The sequence below is a fragment of the Molossus molossus genome, unplaced genomic scaffold (assembly GCF_014108415.1).
Source record: "Molossus molossus isolate mMolMol1 unplaced genomic scaffold, mMolMol1.p scaffold_m16_p_3, whole genome shotgun sequence".
NCBI classification, from domain to species: Eukaryota; Metazoa; Chordata; class Mammalia; order Chiroptera; family Molossidae; genus Molossus; species Molossus molossus.
This window is the reverse complement of record NW_023425366.1, coordinates 100,400,384-100,416,014: the sequence shown is the minus strand read 5'-3', so window position 1 is coordinate 100,416,014 and position 15,631 is coordinate 100,400,384. Positions and strand designations below refer to the sequence as shown.

The following is a 15,631-nucleotide window of genomic DNA, read 5'->3' as shown; positions in this document are numbered from 1 at the left end:
TCATCTTTATTGTTGAATGTATTACAGATGCCCCCCCTTTTTTCCCCAGTGACCCCCTCCTCCTCAATCCCACCCCCTCCTGCCTTCCCCACACTATTGTCAGTGTCCATTGGTTATGCATATATGCATAGAAGTTCTTTGATTTATCTCATCCTGCCCTCCCCCACCTTCTCTTTGAGGTTCATCAGCCTAACAACCAATGTGTACTTCTTAATTTATTCATCTTTTTCACCCATTCCCCCTGCCCCTGCCCATCTGGCAAGCAACAAAAAGTTCTCTGTATCTATGAATCTGTTTCTCTTCTGCTTGCTCATTTTGTTTGTAAATTCAGTTGTTGATAGATATGTATTAATTGCCATTTTATTGTTCATATTTTTGTTCTTCAAAAATAGGTATAATTTTGATTCATTCACATCAAACAGCTATTGTGTTGGCTGTTGTCATTTTTTTTTATTTGACAATCTAAGGGAAAAGAGGTCCGTGCCCCTGACTAAATAGTCAGATATTGCATGTTTTATTTTGTTTTTTGTTTCGTTTTTTCTTTATTGATTTTAGAGAGAGAGGGAGGGAGAGGGAGAGAGAGATAGAAACATCAATGAGAGAGAACATTAATTGGCCGCTTACTGCATGCCCCCACTGGGGATTTGGCCCACAACCTGGGCATGTGCCCTGACCGGGAATCGAACCAACGACCTCTTGGTGCATGGGTCGATGCTCAGCCACTGAGCCACACCAACCAGGCAAGTATTGCATGTTTTAAAAAGTCTTGCAGCACACCGGTGTGCCATGGCACACAGGGTGAAAATCGCTGCTTTACCCAGCAAAGCTACCGTCTAGAATTGAAGGACTAATAAAGTCAAGACAAGAAAAACTAAAGGAGTTCATGAGCACCAAACCAGTATTACAAGAAATGTTAATGGGACTTGGAGGAGGAGGGGGAAGGGGGGGGGGGAGGAAGAGGAGGAGGAGAGAGGAGGGGAAACAAAAACATGAATAATAAAATGGCAGTAACTACATATCTATCAACAGTTACTTTAAAGGTAAATGGATTAAGGGTCCAGTAGGGTGGTGCTCCGTCCCTATTGCTGGAGAAGAAAAGTGCCCTGGATCCTTTCAGGACGCTTGGTCTTTGGGGCGCGACACAAATCGAGTGAGGGAAGGAGAAAAGTCCCCTGGATCCCTGAAGGATTTATTCCAAGAGGAAAGAGTAGAAAGTGGTCAACATGCAGAAGTCTTGCGAAGAAAATGAAGGCAAACCACAGAATGTGCCAAAGGTTGAGGAAGACCACGCTTCAGAAGATGTACCCCAGGAGGCAGAAGGGAAGACAGTGTACCCCGGGAGGCAGAAGGAAGTCCTCAGCCTTGGGAAGACAGTGTACCCCGGGAGGCAGAAGGAAGCCTCAGCCTTGGGAAGACAGCGTACCCCGGGAGGCAGAAGGAAGTCCTCAGCCTTGGGAAGACAGTGTACCCCGGGAGGCAGAGGGAAGTCCTCAGCCTTGGGAAGACAGTGTACCCCGGGAGGCAGAGGGAAGTCCTCAGCCTTGGGAAGACAGTGTACCCCGGGAGGCAGAGGGAAGCCTCAGCCTTGGGAAGACAGTGTACCCCGGGAGGCAGAGGGACGCCTCAGCCTTGGGAAGACAGTGTACCCCGGGAGGCAGAGGGAGTCCTCAGCCTTGGGAAGACAGTGTACACCGGGAGGCAGAGGGAAGCCTCAGCCTTGGGAAGACAGTGTACCCCGGGAGGCAGAGGGACGCCTCAGCCTTGGGAAGACAGTGTACACCGGGAGGCAGAGGGAACCTCAGCCTTGGGAAGACAGTGTACACCGGGAGGCAGAGGGAACCTCAGCCTTGGGCAGACAGTGTACCCCGGGAGGCAGAAGGAAACCTCAGCCTTGGGAAGACAGTGTACACCGGGAGGCAGAGGGAAGTCCTCAGCCTTGGGAAGACAGTGTACACCGGGAGGCAGAGGGAACCTCAGCCTTGGGAAGACAGTGTACACCGGGAGGCAGAGGGAACCTCAGCCTTGGGAAGACAGTGTACCCCGGGAGGCAGAAGGAAACCTCAGCCTTGGGAAGACAGTGTACACCGGGAGGCAGAGGGAAGTCCTCAGCCTTGGGAAGACAGTGTACCCCGGGAGGCAGAGGGAAGCCTCAGCCTTGGGAAGACAGTGTACACCGGGAGGCAGAAGGAAACCTCAGCCTTGGGAAGACAGTGTACCCCGGGAGGCAGAAGGAAACCTCAGCCTTGGGAAGACAGTGTACACCGGGAGGCAGAGGGAAGTCCTCAGCCTTGGGAAGACAGTGTACACCGGGAGGCAGAGGGAGTCCTCAGAAGCGCTGACCCAACCTGTCCAGGGATTTAAAGAGGACACTCCCGTCAGGCATTTGGACCCTGAGGAAACACTAAGAGGAGCAGATGAGTTGGGTGGTTTAGGGAAGAATAAGAAGCTAAGAAACTAGATGGTGATGATGCGTTGGAAGCAGACATTCACTCAGACGACTTATCCTGTGTGCTTTAGGCCTTAAATTCTTTTTTTTTTTTAACCTGATAGTAAAATCTAGCCCCTGCTTTCTTTCTGTTAGCATTTTGTGACATATCTTTTTACCTTCGCTTTACTTTTAATCATCAGGTGGAATTTTATTTTAGATAGTTTTCTTGTTAACCAGCATCTTACTGGATTTCATATGTTGACCTATTCTCCAGGTCTGTTTTTTAATTGGGAAGTTTCATACAAATGCATGAAAGTATCTTCATTCCATATTGTAAACTAACATAAGTTACAAAGTAGCTTATTTAGTATCAGCTCACAGACGTAGGATAAAAATCCCAAATTGTGTGCGTGCGTGCATGCGTGTGTGTGTGCATACATGCATACATACATACATCAAAAACTTAATTGCTTATTTCTGTGTGGTGTGAGTTTTCTTTTTTGCTTATATGTATTATTTAGTGAACTAGTGTCACAGACAATTAAAATTTTGTAATAAGTAAGGAAATCAAATAATGTGCAACCAGCTTATAAGAGCAATGGGGGCATCTAACTCCTGATGAAATAACTATTAAAATGTAAACCTCCAATCACCTCTGGATCTCTTGGCCAAAGGAATAAAACTGGCAATTATTACAAACAAACAAACAAAAGATATAGGGTGGCTGAATGGATAAGAAAATAAGATGCGCCCAGCCAGTGTGGCTCAGTGGATTGAGCATCCTCTGATGGACTGAGAGGTTCCGTTTTGATTCCTGGTCAGGGCACAGGCCCGGGTTGCAGGCTCGATCCCCAGTAGGGGGCGTGCAGGAGACATCCGATCGATGTTTCTCTCTCACATCAGTGTTTAGAGTGAACAATTAATTAAATGGCTTTTTGTACATTCACGGTGTAATGCAACCAACATCACCTCTATCTAGTTCCGAAACATTTTCATCGCCCCAAAGTAACACCCCATACCCATTAGGCTGTTCCTCTCCCTTTCCGTCTCCCACTCAGCCAGCCCTGCCAACCAGCGACTCACTTCTGTCTGTTGCTTCACCTAGTCCACATATTTCGTATTGATTTCACATATACAGTATATAACCTTTTGTGTTTGGCATTTTTCATTTAAAGTCTTCAGAATTTATCCAGGTTGCAGCATATGTCAAACTTCCTTTTTAAGTCTGACTACTATTCCATTGTATGTATAAATCAAAATTTATTCATTGTTCTATTGATTGTTTCCTTGAAGTATTTTTAACACTATAAAAGAAAGAAGTCCACATCAGAACCAAAGTCCAGCAGTGATTTGAATGCCAGAATGTTCCAAAGTAGCCTCTTTCCTGTGCTGTCTGCGGGGCACCATGATTGCACAGGAAGCGTAGGCTGAATCACCCTTCGTGCTGGATAGAAGTGTGTATATCAGATAGATAGATAGATAGATAGATAGATAGATAGATAGATAGATAGATAGATAGATAGATTTATTGGATAGATAGATAGATTTTATGGAGAGGGAGAGAGAGATAGAGACATCAGTGAGAGAGAAACATCAGTCAGCTGCCTCCTGCACACTCCCTACTGGGGATCAAGCTGGAAACCTGGGCATGTGTCCTGACCTCCTGGTACATGGGATGATGCTCAACCAACTGAGCCACACCAGCGGGTCTGGACAGAAGCTTTTATTTATTTATTTTATTTTTTTATCCTCACCCAAGGACATTTTTTGTTGTTGTTCAGATAGAGTGGGAGGGAGAGAGAGGAAGAGAGAGAGAGAAACATCGACGTGAAAGGGACACATCGAGTAGCTGCCACCCGCACAACCAACCAGGGCCGGGGACAAACTGCAACCGAGGCACGTGCCCTTAGTGGGAACCGAACCCGGGTCTCTCTGGACCGCAGGCCGACGCTCTAACTGCTGAGCCAAATTGGCCAGGGCTGGACAGAAGCTTTTAAATGGCCCTGGCCGGTTTGGCTCAGCGGTTAGAGTGTCGGCCTGCGGTCCTGAGAGACCCGGGTTCGGTTCCCGCTAAGGGCGCGTACCTTGGCTGCAGTTTGTCCCCGGCCCTGCTCGGTTGTGCAGGTGGCAGCCACTCGATGTGTTCCTTTCGCATCGATGTTTCTCTCTCTCTCTTCCTCTCTCTCCCTCCCACTCTACCTGAACAAAAAATGGAAAAATGTCCTCAGGTGAGGATAAAAAAAAAAAATTAAAAAAAAAAAAAAAGAAGAAGCTTTTAAATGAATTAACCAGCTTGGCCGGTGTGGCTCAGTGGTTGAGTGTCGACCCATGCACCAAGAGGTCACCAGTTCGATTCCCAGTCAGGACACATGCCCAGGTTGTAGGCCAAATCCCCAGTGGGGACGCGGAGGAGGGAGCCAGTCGATGTTCTCTCTCATCCTCTCCCTTCCTCTCTCTCTAAAAAAGATCAATAAAGAAAAAAACTAACCATGCCCTGGCTGGTTTGGCTCAGTGGTTAGAATGTCAGCCCATGGACCAAAGGGTTCTCGGTCAAGGGCACATACCTGCATTCAATCCCCAGCCCTGGTCGAGGTCATGCTGAAGGCAACCAATCAATGTTTCTATCTCTCTCTTTCTCTCCCTCCCTCTCTCCCTTCCACTCTATCTTAAAAAATCAAAGGAAAAATATCCTCTGGTGAGGATTAACAAACAAATAAATAAATAAAAGAATTATCCATAAATTATTTGGCAAATAATTTAGCCACTAACAAGCTTGCATCTAGCAATGGATTAAAAGCGTTTAGAAGTTCATTGTAGGAGTGTTCTTGTCCTTCATCTGACAAATATTATCATGATGGCTTGTAGCATATAAACCAGATGAGCAGTTTTAAACTAACTTACAAGGTTATTGAGCATTCAATTAAAATAGAGTCATTGGCCGGGCCGGTGTGGCTCAGTAGTTGAGTGTCGACCCAGGCACCAAGAGGTCACCGGTTTGATTCCTGGTCAGGGCACATGCCCAGGTTGTGGGCCCGATCCCCAGTCGGGGGCATGCAGGAGGCAGCTAGTCGATATTCTCTCTCATTGATGTTTCTCTCTCTCTTTTCCTCTCACTTCCTCTCTCTCTAAAATCAATAAAGAAAAAAATTTAAAATAAAAGTAAAAAAGAGTCATTGTTTATGATGTAAAGTAAGAGCTTTAGAGGAGTTAAGATTTGAACCCCTTAGTTAAAATGTCATCCATTTATTTGAAATGTGCAGCAGAGTTATTAAAATGGATTAACTGCCAATTTGTGCATTAATTATCATTGGGTTGTGATCACTTTTTAAATTGCGCTTGGTGTGTTTTGTGACACATTTCTATGTTCTGAGGAGTCAGTTTAAATGATAAAACATTAGCCCTGGCCGGTTTGGCTCAGCGGTTAGAGCGTCGACCTGTGGTCCTGAGAGACCCGGGTTCGGTTCCCGCTAAGGGCATGTACCTCGGTTGCAGTTTGTCCCCGGCCCTGGTTGGTCGTGTGGGTGGCAGCCACTCGATGTGTCCCTTTCACATCCATGTTTCTTTCTCTCTATCTCTTCCTCTCTCTCCCTTCCACTCTAACTGTACAAAAAATGGAAAAATGTCCTCGGGTGAGGATAAAAAAAAAAAAAATGATAAAACATTAGCACTTTATTAGAACATAATGCCTCATCTTCTGGCACGCTCTTTCTTGTTGATTCTGATGACCTGGCTTTGGTTCTGGGTGTTTCGGAGGCTCGCTGGTGTTAAGCACTCTGGAAGATCTCTCTTATGTCAAGATGCTGCTGGCGCCCCCAGTAGTTTCAGTAAAGCCTTTACTGTGGAGCCTCCCTGTTAAGAACTAGACCTTCCAGGATTTATTGGACTGATTTAAAAATGACCAATTTTAAGGAAAAGGGAAGCACATTTTCTCCAAAAGTTCTGTGTTTGAAGCAGCATGGAGCACTTTGGATAAACCGGAGGGCTTTTGTTGCCAGTGTGGCTCCTGGCGTCCCTCTAAGGTCTTGCTCTTCTGATGCATAATCTCAAACGCCCAAATGATCATTCACACAACATACGGACTGGGCTTCGAGTTCCTGGGAGAGGACTGGACAGTCTCGTTTACATTTCTCACCTAGAAATGAATGTTGTGTTTATCCTTTGACCAAAATACATGCTAACATCGACTCAGCTTTTACATGAACCCTGCCAGAGTGTTTGTTTCTGTGACTGTCAAATCGTTTTTCATAGGATGTCTGTCTGCTACTTAAATGTCCTCTTAGACACATTTATATGTCTTAGTTCCTTTTACCCCCTTTTAAACTGAGAATAGAAACAAAGGAAATATACTTTTAAACATCCTTCTTTTAAAATCTAGTTAGACTGACTGAACAAAGTCCTGGGGATAAGAACTAAATGAAAGCGGTGTGCCCTGTGCCCCTTGACATCACCATTGAACCGCGGAGACTCGAATAGTGATTCATGCCAAGCTGTCTTGTTTTCTTGCAGCTAAATGTTCTCAGGATGTTAAAATTTTCATTCTGGGCTTCTGAGTAGTGGCATTTCACATTTTTAGAGGAAAATTAGCCTAATTTTAAATTTCTGTTTTAAGGAAACACAGATTCATCCAATATTGCAAGTTCTGCAGCAGGTGTTGAAGATCTTAACATTGTTCAGGTGACAGTTCCAGGTATGGAAGTTTATCTGGCTTTATCACATTTATATTATATTTTTTATTTTGTTATGTTTTGACTATATTATGACATTGGACTAGTCTCTTGGATTCTGGGGGAGGTGAGGAGTGGGGAGGCTTAGTTTACCTGTCCACTATGGAATGACTTTAATTCAGGAATATAAACTATGCTGCAGATTCCCACACTGAATTACCTTGCTTATATCAAACATTGTTAATCAGAGATATTGATCTCCCAGCCATGCCCTGGCGATACCTGGAAAGTGCACCTCAGGGCAGATGGCTCCAAGCAATAGCTACCATTGAATCGGAATTGGCCACAGAGGTGAAATTTATTTGCTTCCTATCAAGTAATAAATGTATGTAAAATATATGTGGAGAGCTACCACAGAATCTAATACCATAATTCCTCCAGGGAAGGAAACCAAGAGCTAAGATAGGGATGGGAGAGAGACGTTTCACTATGTACTAGTTTATATCTCCTGAATTTTGAATCATGTAGTTGCTTTATTTACTCAAATTAAATAGAATAAAAATTTTAAGTATTTAAAAATATCTTCTAACCTTAATACATCTTATTTTCTTTACATGTCATATTGCATTGGATTTCTATTATAATGTTGAAGAGTTGGGGTTAAAGTGAACATCCTTGTCTTTCATGATACTGAAAATGTTCCCGAAAGTAGTATGTAGTATGTTTATATAGAGTTATAATTTGGAAAATTCTATACCATTTGTAATGGCTTCCATTTACGAATTTCTAAAATGCTTAATTGTTGGTAAAACTAAACTGAATGATAAGCCAGGTAAAATGCTTTTTCATATGCTAACAGGCATTTCCTCCAACACCTTTCTTGGGGGCAAATCTGTCAATAACCCTAGTTTGCTTATTTATTTAATTATTTTTAGATAATGAGAAGGAAAGATTATCAAGCATTGAAAAGATAAAACAACTAAGAGAACAAGTCAATGACCTCTTTAGCCGAAAATTTGGTAAGTTTTTATATCATTACATATCCAAAGCTTATATATTTAAAATATTTCTTTTTAACTGAATACATTACCTAAGAAACCGATCTTTCTGTGAAGGAGCTATGATCAAAATTAGTGTGTATTTTTACTGAAGAGCTTTTACATGGAAACACTATTTACAATAATAATAATAATAATTGCTATCTTTGATTTACTGCATTCTTACCATGGCTAAGCATTGTTTTTATTTATTTTTTTTATTTTTTTAAAATCTTTATTGTTGGATGTAAAATGTATTACAGATGTTCCACATTTTTCCCCCATTGACCCCCTCCTCCCCACTCCCACCCCCCTCCCGCCTTTTCCCACACTGTTGTCTGTGTCCATTGGTTATGCACATAAGTTCTTTGGTTTATTTCTTCCCACCCCCTCCAACCCCTTTCCCTTTGGGGTTTGTCAGTCTAGCAATGAATTTGTACTTCTTAATCTCTTCACCTTTTCACCCATTCCCCCAACCCCCCTCCCATATGGCAACCAACAAAATGTTCTCTGTATCTGTGAGAATGTTTCTGTTCTGCCTGTTCATTTTGTTTGTAGATTCCATTGTCGATAGATATGTATTCATTGCCATTTTGTTTGTACATATATTTTATCTTTTTCTTCAAAAAGACCCTTCATCATTTCATATAATAACGGTTTGGTTTAACTTTTTCTTGTCTGGGAAAGTCTTAATATGGCCATCGATTCTAAATGACAGCTTTGCAGGTTAGAGTAATCTTGGTTGTAGGTTCTTGCTTTTCATCACCCTGAATATTTCTTGCCACTTCCTTCTGGCCTGCAAAGTTTCTTTTGAGAAATCAGCTGACAGCCTTATGGGAACTCCCTTGTAGGTAACTAGCTGCCTTTCTCTTGCTGCTTTTAAGATTCTCTCTTTGTCTTGAACCTTTTGCATTTTGATGATGATGTGTCTTGGTGTGGGCCTCTTGGGGTTCATCTTGTTTGGGACTCTCTGTGCTTCCTGGACTTGTATGTCTGTTTCCTTCACCAAGTTAGGGAAGTTTTCTGTCATTATTGTTTCAAACAGGTTTTCAATTTCTTTTTCTCGCTCTTCTCCTTCTGGCACCCCCAAGATGCGAATGTTGGCACGCTTGAAGTTGTCCCAGAGGCTCCTTACACTATCCTCATTTTTTTGGATTCTTTTTTACTTTTGCTGTTCTGATTGGGCGTTTTTTGCTTTCTTATATTCCAAATCGATGGTTTGCTTCTTGGATTTACGTACTGTACTATTGAAGCTGTGTAAATTATTCTTTATTTCAGTTAATGCCTCCTTCAATTCTGACTGTGCATCCATCATTTCTGACTGGTCCTTTTTTATGCTCTTGAGGCCCTCACTACGTTCATTGAGCATCCTTATAAGCAGTATTTTAAACTCAGCATCTGTTAGGTTGCTTATCTCCATTTCTAAGCATTGTTTTTAGTGCTCAACATGTGATTGAACATTTAATCCTCACAAAAATATTTTTCAATAGATACTATGGTAATACCAATTTAATGGATAGAGAAACTGAATCTGCTATACTACCCATTGACAATTTCAAAATCAGTAAGATTATTCATACGTCATAGTACTACTGGAAATTAAAGTAATAATGGCTGATCACTACTGTTGTCAGTTGATGCGAATGATTTAAAATCTTGACATTAAAGCCTGGCTGGTATGGCTCAGAGGTTGAACGCCATCCCATGCACCAAGAGGTTGCTGGTTCAATTCCTGGTCAGGGCACATGCCCATGTTGTGGGCCCGATCCCCAGTGGGGGGCATGCAGGAGGTGGCCAATCGATGTTCTCTCTTATCGATGTTTCTCTCTCTCTCTCCCTCTCACTTTCTCTCTCTCTAAAATCACTAAAGAAAAACAAATTTTTGATAATAATAATAATAAAATCTTAACATTAAAGATAAAGCATGGAGCCCAGCTGGTGTGGCTCACTGTTTGAGCTTCGACCCATGCACCAGGAGGTCGCCGGTTTGATTCCCAGTCAGGGCACATGCCCATGTTGTGGGCCCGATCCCCAGTGGGGGGCGTACAGGAGGCGTCCAGTCAATGTTCTCTCTCATCAATGTTTCTGTCTTTCTCTCCCTCTTCCTTTCTCTCTAAAATCAATAAAGAAAAAATATTTTTAAAAAAAGATAAAGCATAGTTTGGCCTGGCACGTGTGGCTCAGCGAACTGAGAGGTCCAGGTTTGATTCCCGGTCAGGGCACATGCTGGGGTTTCGGGCTCGATCCCCAGTGGGGGGCAAGCAGGAGGCAGCCGATCAATGTTTCTCTCTCACATTGATGTTTCTATGTCTCTCTCCCTTTCTCTCTCTCTAAAAAAATCAATAAAAACATATTTTTAAAAAAGATAAAGCATGCTTTGGGTTAAATACAAGACAAGTGCAACTAATTTTTTGCTGTTTGTCTCATCACAGGTGAAGCCATTGGAGTGGATTTCCCTGTGAAAGTCCCCTACAGGAAAATCACATTCAACCCTGGCTGCGTGGTCATCGATGGCATGCCCCCGGGCGTGGTATTCAAAGCCCCTGGTTACCTGGAAATCAGCTCCATGAGAAGGATCTTAGATGCTGCAGAGTTTATCAAATTCACAGTCATTAGGTAAGTGAGAGTTCCCCCGCGAGGGGGGCATAGGGACCTGTACCCCAGGAGGTGGACAGTGGGTCCCTGCAGTCAGCTGCTGGGCCGAGCTGCTCTCAGCTCATTTTACCGCACCCTGCTTCTGCGCGCCGTGTGTCCCTGTTCCTGTTTCTGGGTGATCAAGGGCAGCTGTCTCAGTTTTCATTTCCCACTGCCTGGCATAGAGTTGACACTCCCAAAAGTCTGTCAAATAGAACTAAATGGACAAGAGAGGAAAAATGAACATTGTTGCATTCACCGATGTCTCTTTCTCTTCAGACCACTTCCAGGCCTGGAGTTTAGCAATGGTGAGTATTCGTGGTGGTGAGATCACTGCAGCCACCGCTGTGCAGAGGGAAGCGTCTTGGTGGGAACTGACCACGGGGTCCTTACTTCTTGAGCCTAGAGCAAAGCATGCTGCTCTCTATAAGCATTTTATTTTTCCTGCTTTTTGCAAAGTCTTTTAATTCTGTTCCTTCAGTTTTTTTGTTTGTTTTTTTTAATCCTCATCTGAGGACTTTTTTTTTTTTTTTTTTTTTTTTTTGATATTTTGTTCAGATAGAGTGTGAGGAAGAGAGAGAAAGAGAAACATCGACGTGAAAGGGACAGACGTGAAAGGGACACATCAAGTGGTTGCCACCCATACGACCCAACCAGGGCCAGGGACAAACAGCAACTGAGGCACATGCCCTTAGCGGGAACCGAACCCGGGTCTCTATAGACTGCAGGCCAACGCTCTAACCGCTGAGCCAAACCTGCCAGACTGTTCCTTGAGTTTTCTTAGCGAGGTTTTTTCCTCACACAGCAGACTTGATGTGTGCGCTCTTTATGGTCAGGTCTCATAGTACTGAACCACTCAGTCTCAGTTGGTAGAAAGTGACTGCCTGGCCACCCCAGCCCCACCCCCGAGACCCACAGTTCAGAATGGGTGCTCCCAAACCTCCCAACCCCTCCCCCATCGGTGCTGAATTGACATCTGTTCTGATTGAGCAATGCCCCAGGCACTCTGCTGATTAAATATTTTTAATGTCTCCCCTGGCATTTTTCCAAGCAAGTCAAAATATCCTATAGGGTGAGTGAGGCAGAAGGTGCAGAGGTGTTCTCAAGAGCTTGAATCACTAGGGAACCTCCTCACTTAAAATTTGGAAACGAAAATATTCTTTTTAAACATTCAATTATTACTCCTGAACTCATCTGGATACTAAATAATTTTTTACATTTTAATAGCTTTATTGCATAATTTGCATACCAGAAAATTCATTTGTGTAGAGCATACACAATTTGGTGTTTTTTAGTAAATTTAGGGAGTTGTGCAGCTATCCCCACAATCTGATATTAGAACATTTCCATTGACCCCCAAATATTCCTCCTCCCTATTTTCAGTCATTTCCCGTTCCCACCCCCAGCCCCAGGCATACCAACCACTAAGTTGACTTTCTGTCTCTATGTGTGTGTGTGTGTGTGTGTATACACATATATATACACACACACACACATATATACATTTTTTAATTTGGTGCCAAATTCAAGCATTTCATTTTCTATTGGCAGTCTACCAAAAGTGAGCCTTTATGTCTGTTCTCCCGAAGTAAAGCTTACCTGCATCATGGCCAGGTTCTTTACATTTAAAATGTAAGTTCTGTGCAATTCTCTGGCTATCACCTGTGTCTTTTGTAAGTCACAGCAGGTAAATCATATGCCTTCCGTGCTCATTCCCGTCTCTGATTTCAAAGTTCTCTTGAGAACCAAATGAAAAAATGTATGTTAAATGCAAATATACTTTCAAATCATTCCTGTTTAAACCAGATGTGGCAAACAGAGCTACTTGCTGAACTTCACTAAAATGTATTTTGTTTGGCTCATATACCTTTTAAAAATGGGAATTAGTTCCCAACATTAAAAATTTAGGGAGCCCAGCCCGGCCGGTGTGGCTCAGTGGTTGAGCGTGGACCCATGCACCAAGAGGTCACCGGTTCGATTCCCGGTCAGGGCACATGCCCAGGTTGCAGGCCTGATCCCCAGTGGGGGGTATGCAGGAGGCGGCCAATCAGTGTTCTTTCTCATCGATGTTTCTATTTCTCTTTCCCTCTCCCTTCCTTTTTCTCTAAAATCAATAAAAAAAATTTTTTTTTTCTATTTAGGGAGCCCAGCTGGTGTGGCTCAGTGGTTGAGCGTCGACCCATGCACCAACAGGTCACCAGTTTGATTCCCAGTCAGGGCACATGCCCAGGTTGTGGGCCCAATCCCCAGTGGGGAGCATGCAGGAGGTGGCCAATCCATGTTCTCTCTCACTGATGTTTTTTTGTGTTTTCTTTTAAATTTTTTTTATCCTCACCTGAGGGCATTTTTGCATTCATCTTCAGATAGAGCGAGAGGTAGGAAGGGAGGAAGAGAGAGAGAGAGAGGCATCGATGTGAGAGAGACACATCGACTGGCCGCCACCCACATGACCCCAACCCGGGGCCAGGATCAAACTGTAACTGAGGCACGTGCCTTTAGCGGGAACCGAACCCAGGTCTCTCTGGACCGTGGGCTGATGCTCTAACCGCTGAACCAAACCAGCTAGGGCTCTGTCACTGATGTTTTTATCTCTCTCTCCCTCTCTCTAAAATCAATAAAGAAAAAATGTAAAAAAAAAGCCAAGGCTTTTTCGTGAAAATTGATTTTCAGGTTTCCTTTAGAAATCTGAAGCTCCAGCCTCAGTGGGCCCACTTCCCTCCAGCAGCAGTGTGCTGGGGCGGAGTGTCAGCCGTCCCTGTCTGCAGGGCCGGGTTCCTCTCCAGTGGACCACACCCCCTCGCCACTTGATCTGTCCTGTTTATCATCATGCTTTTGCTGCTGTTTTTCTAATAGTAGAGCTCAAAGAAAAGTGAAACATCTCTTGTCTCCATGTCTCTATCAAAAGTGGGAAAAAGAAAGATAGACCAAGAGGGCCGTGTGTTTCAAGAAAAGTGGGAGAGAGCATATTTCTTCGTGGAAGTGCAGAATGTCCCTACATGTCTAATATGCAAACAGAGCATGTCTGTGTCTAAAGAATACAACCTAAGACGCCATTATCAAACCAACCACAGTAAGCACTATGACCAGTATACTGAGAAGATGCGTGATGAGAAGCTTCATGAGTTAAAAAAAGGATTCAGAAAGTACCTCCTAGGGTCATCAGAAATTGTGTGTCCTGAGCAAAAACAAGTGCTTGCGAATGTGAGTCCAAATGAAAATGCTGCCTTGCAGCCTGTAGAAGACGTGACTGGAAACTTATGGGAGAAGTTACGTGAAAAAATCAAATCATTTGTGGCATACTCTATTGCGATCGATGAGATCACAGATATTAATAACACCACCCAGTTGGCCATATTCATTCGTGGTGTCGATGAGAATTTTGATGTGTCGGAAGAACTTTTGGATACGGTGCCCATGACAGGTACGAAATCTGGAAATGAGATATTTTTGCGTGTTGAGAAAAGTCTTAAAAAGTTTAACATTGACTGGTCGAAATTAGTAAGTGTGGCCTCAACTGGCACCCCTGCCATGGTGGATGCGAACAGCGGGCTTGTTACAAAACTGAAGTCCAAGGTGGCCATGGTTTGCAAGGGTTCGGATCTGAAGTCTGTTTGCTGCATCATTCACCCAGAATCACTTTGTGCTCAGAAGTTAAAGATGGACCACGTCATGAATGTGGTGGTTAACTCCGTGAACTGGATATGCTCCCGGGGACTGAACCACAGCGAGTTCACAACTTTGCTCTATGAACTGGACAGCCAATATGGCAGCCTTCTGTACTACACAGAGATTAAGTGGCTCAGTCGTGGGCTGGTGCTGAAAAGGTTTTTTGAATCATTGGAAGAAATTGATTCCTTCATGTCATCCAGAGGAAAGCCCCTGCCTCAGCTGAGCTCTCAAGACTGGGTCAGAGACTTGGCCTTCCTGGTGGATATGACAATGCACCTGAACACCTTGAACATCTCTCTCCAAGGGCATTCACAAATCGTTACGCAGATGTACGACTTGATTCGGGCATTTCTGGCAAAACTGTGCCTTTGGGAAACTCATTTGGCAAGGAATAACCTGGCCCACTTTCCCACACTGAAATCAGTTTCCAGAAACGAAAGCGATGGCCTGAACTACATCCCCAAAATTGTGGAATTGAAGACTGAATTCCAGAAAAGACTGTCTGATTTCAAACTCTATGAGAGTGAACTGACCCTGTTCAGCTCCCCGTTCTCCATGAAGATCGAGAGCGTGCACGAGACGCTGCAGATGGAGGTTATCGATCTGCAGTGCAACACGGGACTGAAAGCCAGGTACGACAAGGTGGGCATACCGGAATTCTACAAGTACCTCTCGAGTAGCTACCCGAAATATAAAAACCACTGTGCAAAGATTCTCTCCATGTTCGGGAGCACCTATATTTGTGAACAGCTGTTTTCCATTATGAAACTGAGTAAAACAAAATACTGCTCCCAGTTAAAGGACTCACAGTGGGACTCCGTCCTCCACATCTCGACATGAAGAACACGCTCCTGGCCATCCCCCCTGGGGTATAAGACTAGAATCCTCTACACCCGAGGGATTTGGGGATGGGAAAATGAATTATTAAATGTTTCTTTTGTTCAGTTTTTTTTTCACTATGACTCAGAAATATAATTTGCAGTATCATACTGTTTTTATGCTATTTTATGCTTCACTATAGTCTAGTAAAAATCAAGAAAGTTTTCTTGTATTTCTAGGAGTTGCCTTTTCTTATGCCTGACCCGTGTGACTCATTCACATACTTGCTCGACCCCTGTGGCATTGGGGCGACATCTCCAGGTTTAAGTCAGTCAACAGAGACCAGAGGGAGATGGACAATGTGTGTATTCATTAAGGGG

General features: G+C 43.7%; 2 protein-coding genes across 3 annotated transcripts in view; both read left to right on the top strand.

Moving 5' to 3' along the window:
* Positions 1 to 15,339, top strand: part of GTF2IRD2B (GTF2I repeat domain containing 2B) — a 69,050-nt gene extending 53,711 nt beyond the window's left edge. For both annotated transcript variants that reach the window (XM_036279361.1, XM_036279360.1), the window contains 5 exons: positions 7,038 to 7,115; positions 8,028 to 8,111; positions 10,562 to 10,745; positions 11,043 to 11,071; positions 13,669 to 15,339. In XM_036279361.1, coding sequence (XP_036135254.1) covers positions 7,038 to 7,115; positions 8,028 to 8,111; positions 10,562 to 10,745; positions 11,043 to 11,071; positions 13,669 to 15,272 — 1,979 coding nt within the window. In that variant the 3' untranslated portion in view covers positions 15,273 to 15,339. The remainder of the gene's footprint in view (positions 1 to 7,037; positions 7,116 to 8,027; positions 8,112 to 10,561; positions 10,746 to 11,042; positions 11,072 to 13,668) is intronic.
* Positions 1,224 to 2,458, top strand: LOC118641799 (transcription elongation factor A protein-like 8). Its single transcript, XM_036279362.1, has 3 exons — positions 1,224 to 1,313; positions 1,432 to 1,507; positions 2,334 to 2,458. Exons 1-3 carry the CDS (start codon positions 1,224 to 1,226, stop codon positions 2,456 to 2,458), a joined length of 291 nt encoding a protein of 96 aa, XP_036135255.1.
* Positions 15,340 to 15,631: the final 292 nt, after the last annotated feature.

Coding starts and splice junctions, on each gene's coding strand:
- LOC118641799 (XM_036279362.1), top strand. CDS start 1,224: ATGCAGAAGTCTTGCGAAGAAAATGAAGGCAAACCACAGAATGTGCCA. Junction 1,314..1,431: donor CAGAAGATGTACCCCAGGAG/GCAGAAGGGAAG, acceptor GTACCCCGGGAG/GCAGAAGGAAGTCCTCAGCC. Junction 1,508..2,333: donor TCCTCAGCCTTGGGAAGACA/GTGTACCCCGGG, acceptor AGTCCTCAGAAG/CGCTGACCCAACCTGTCCAG.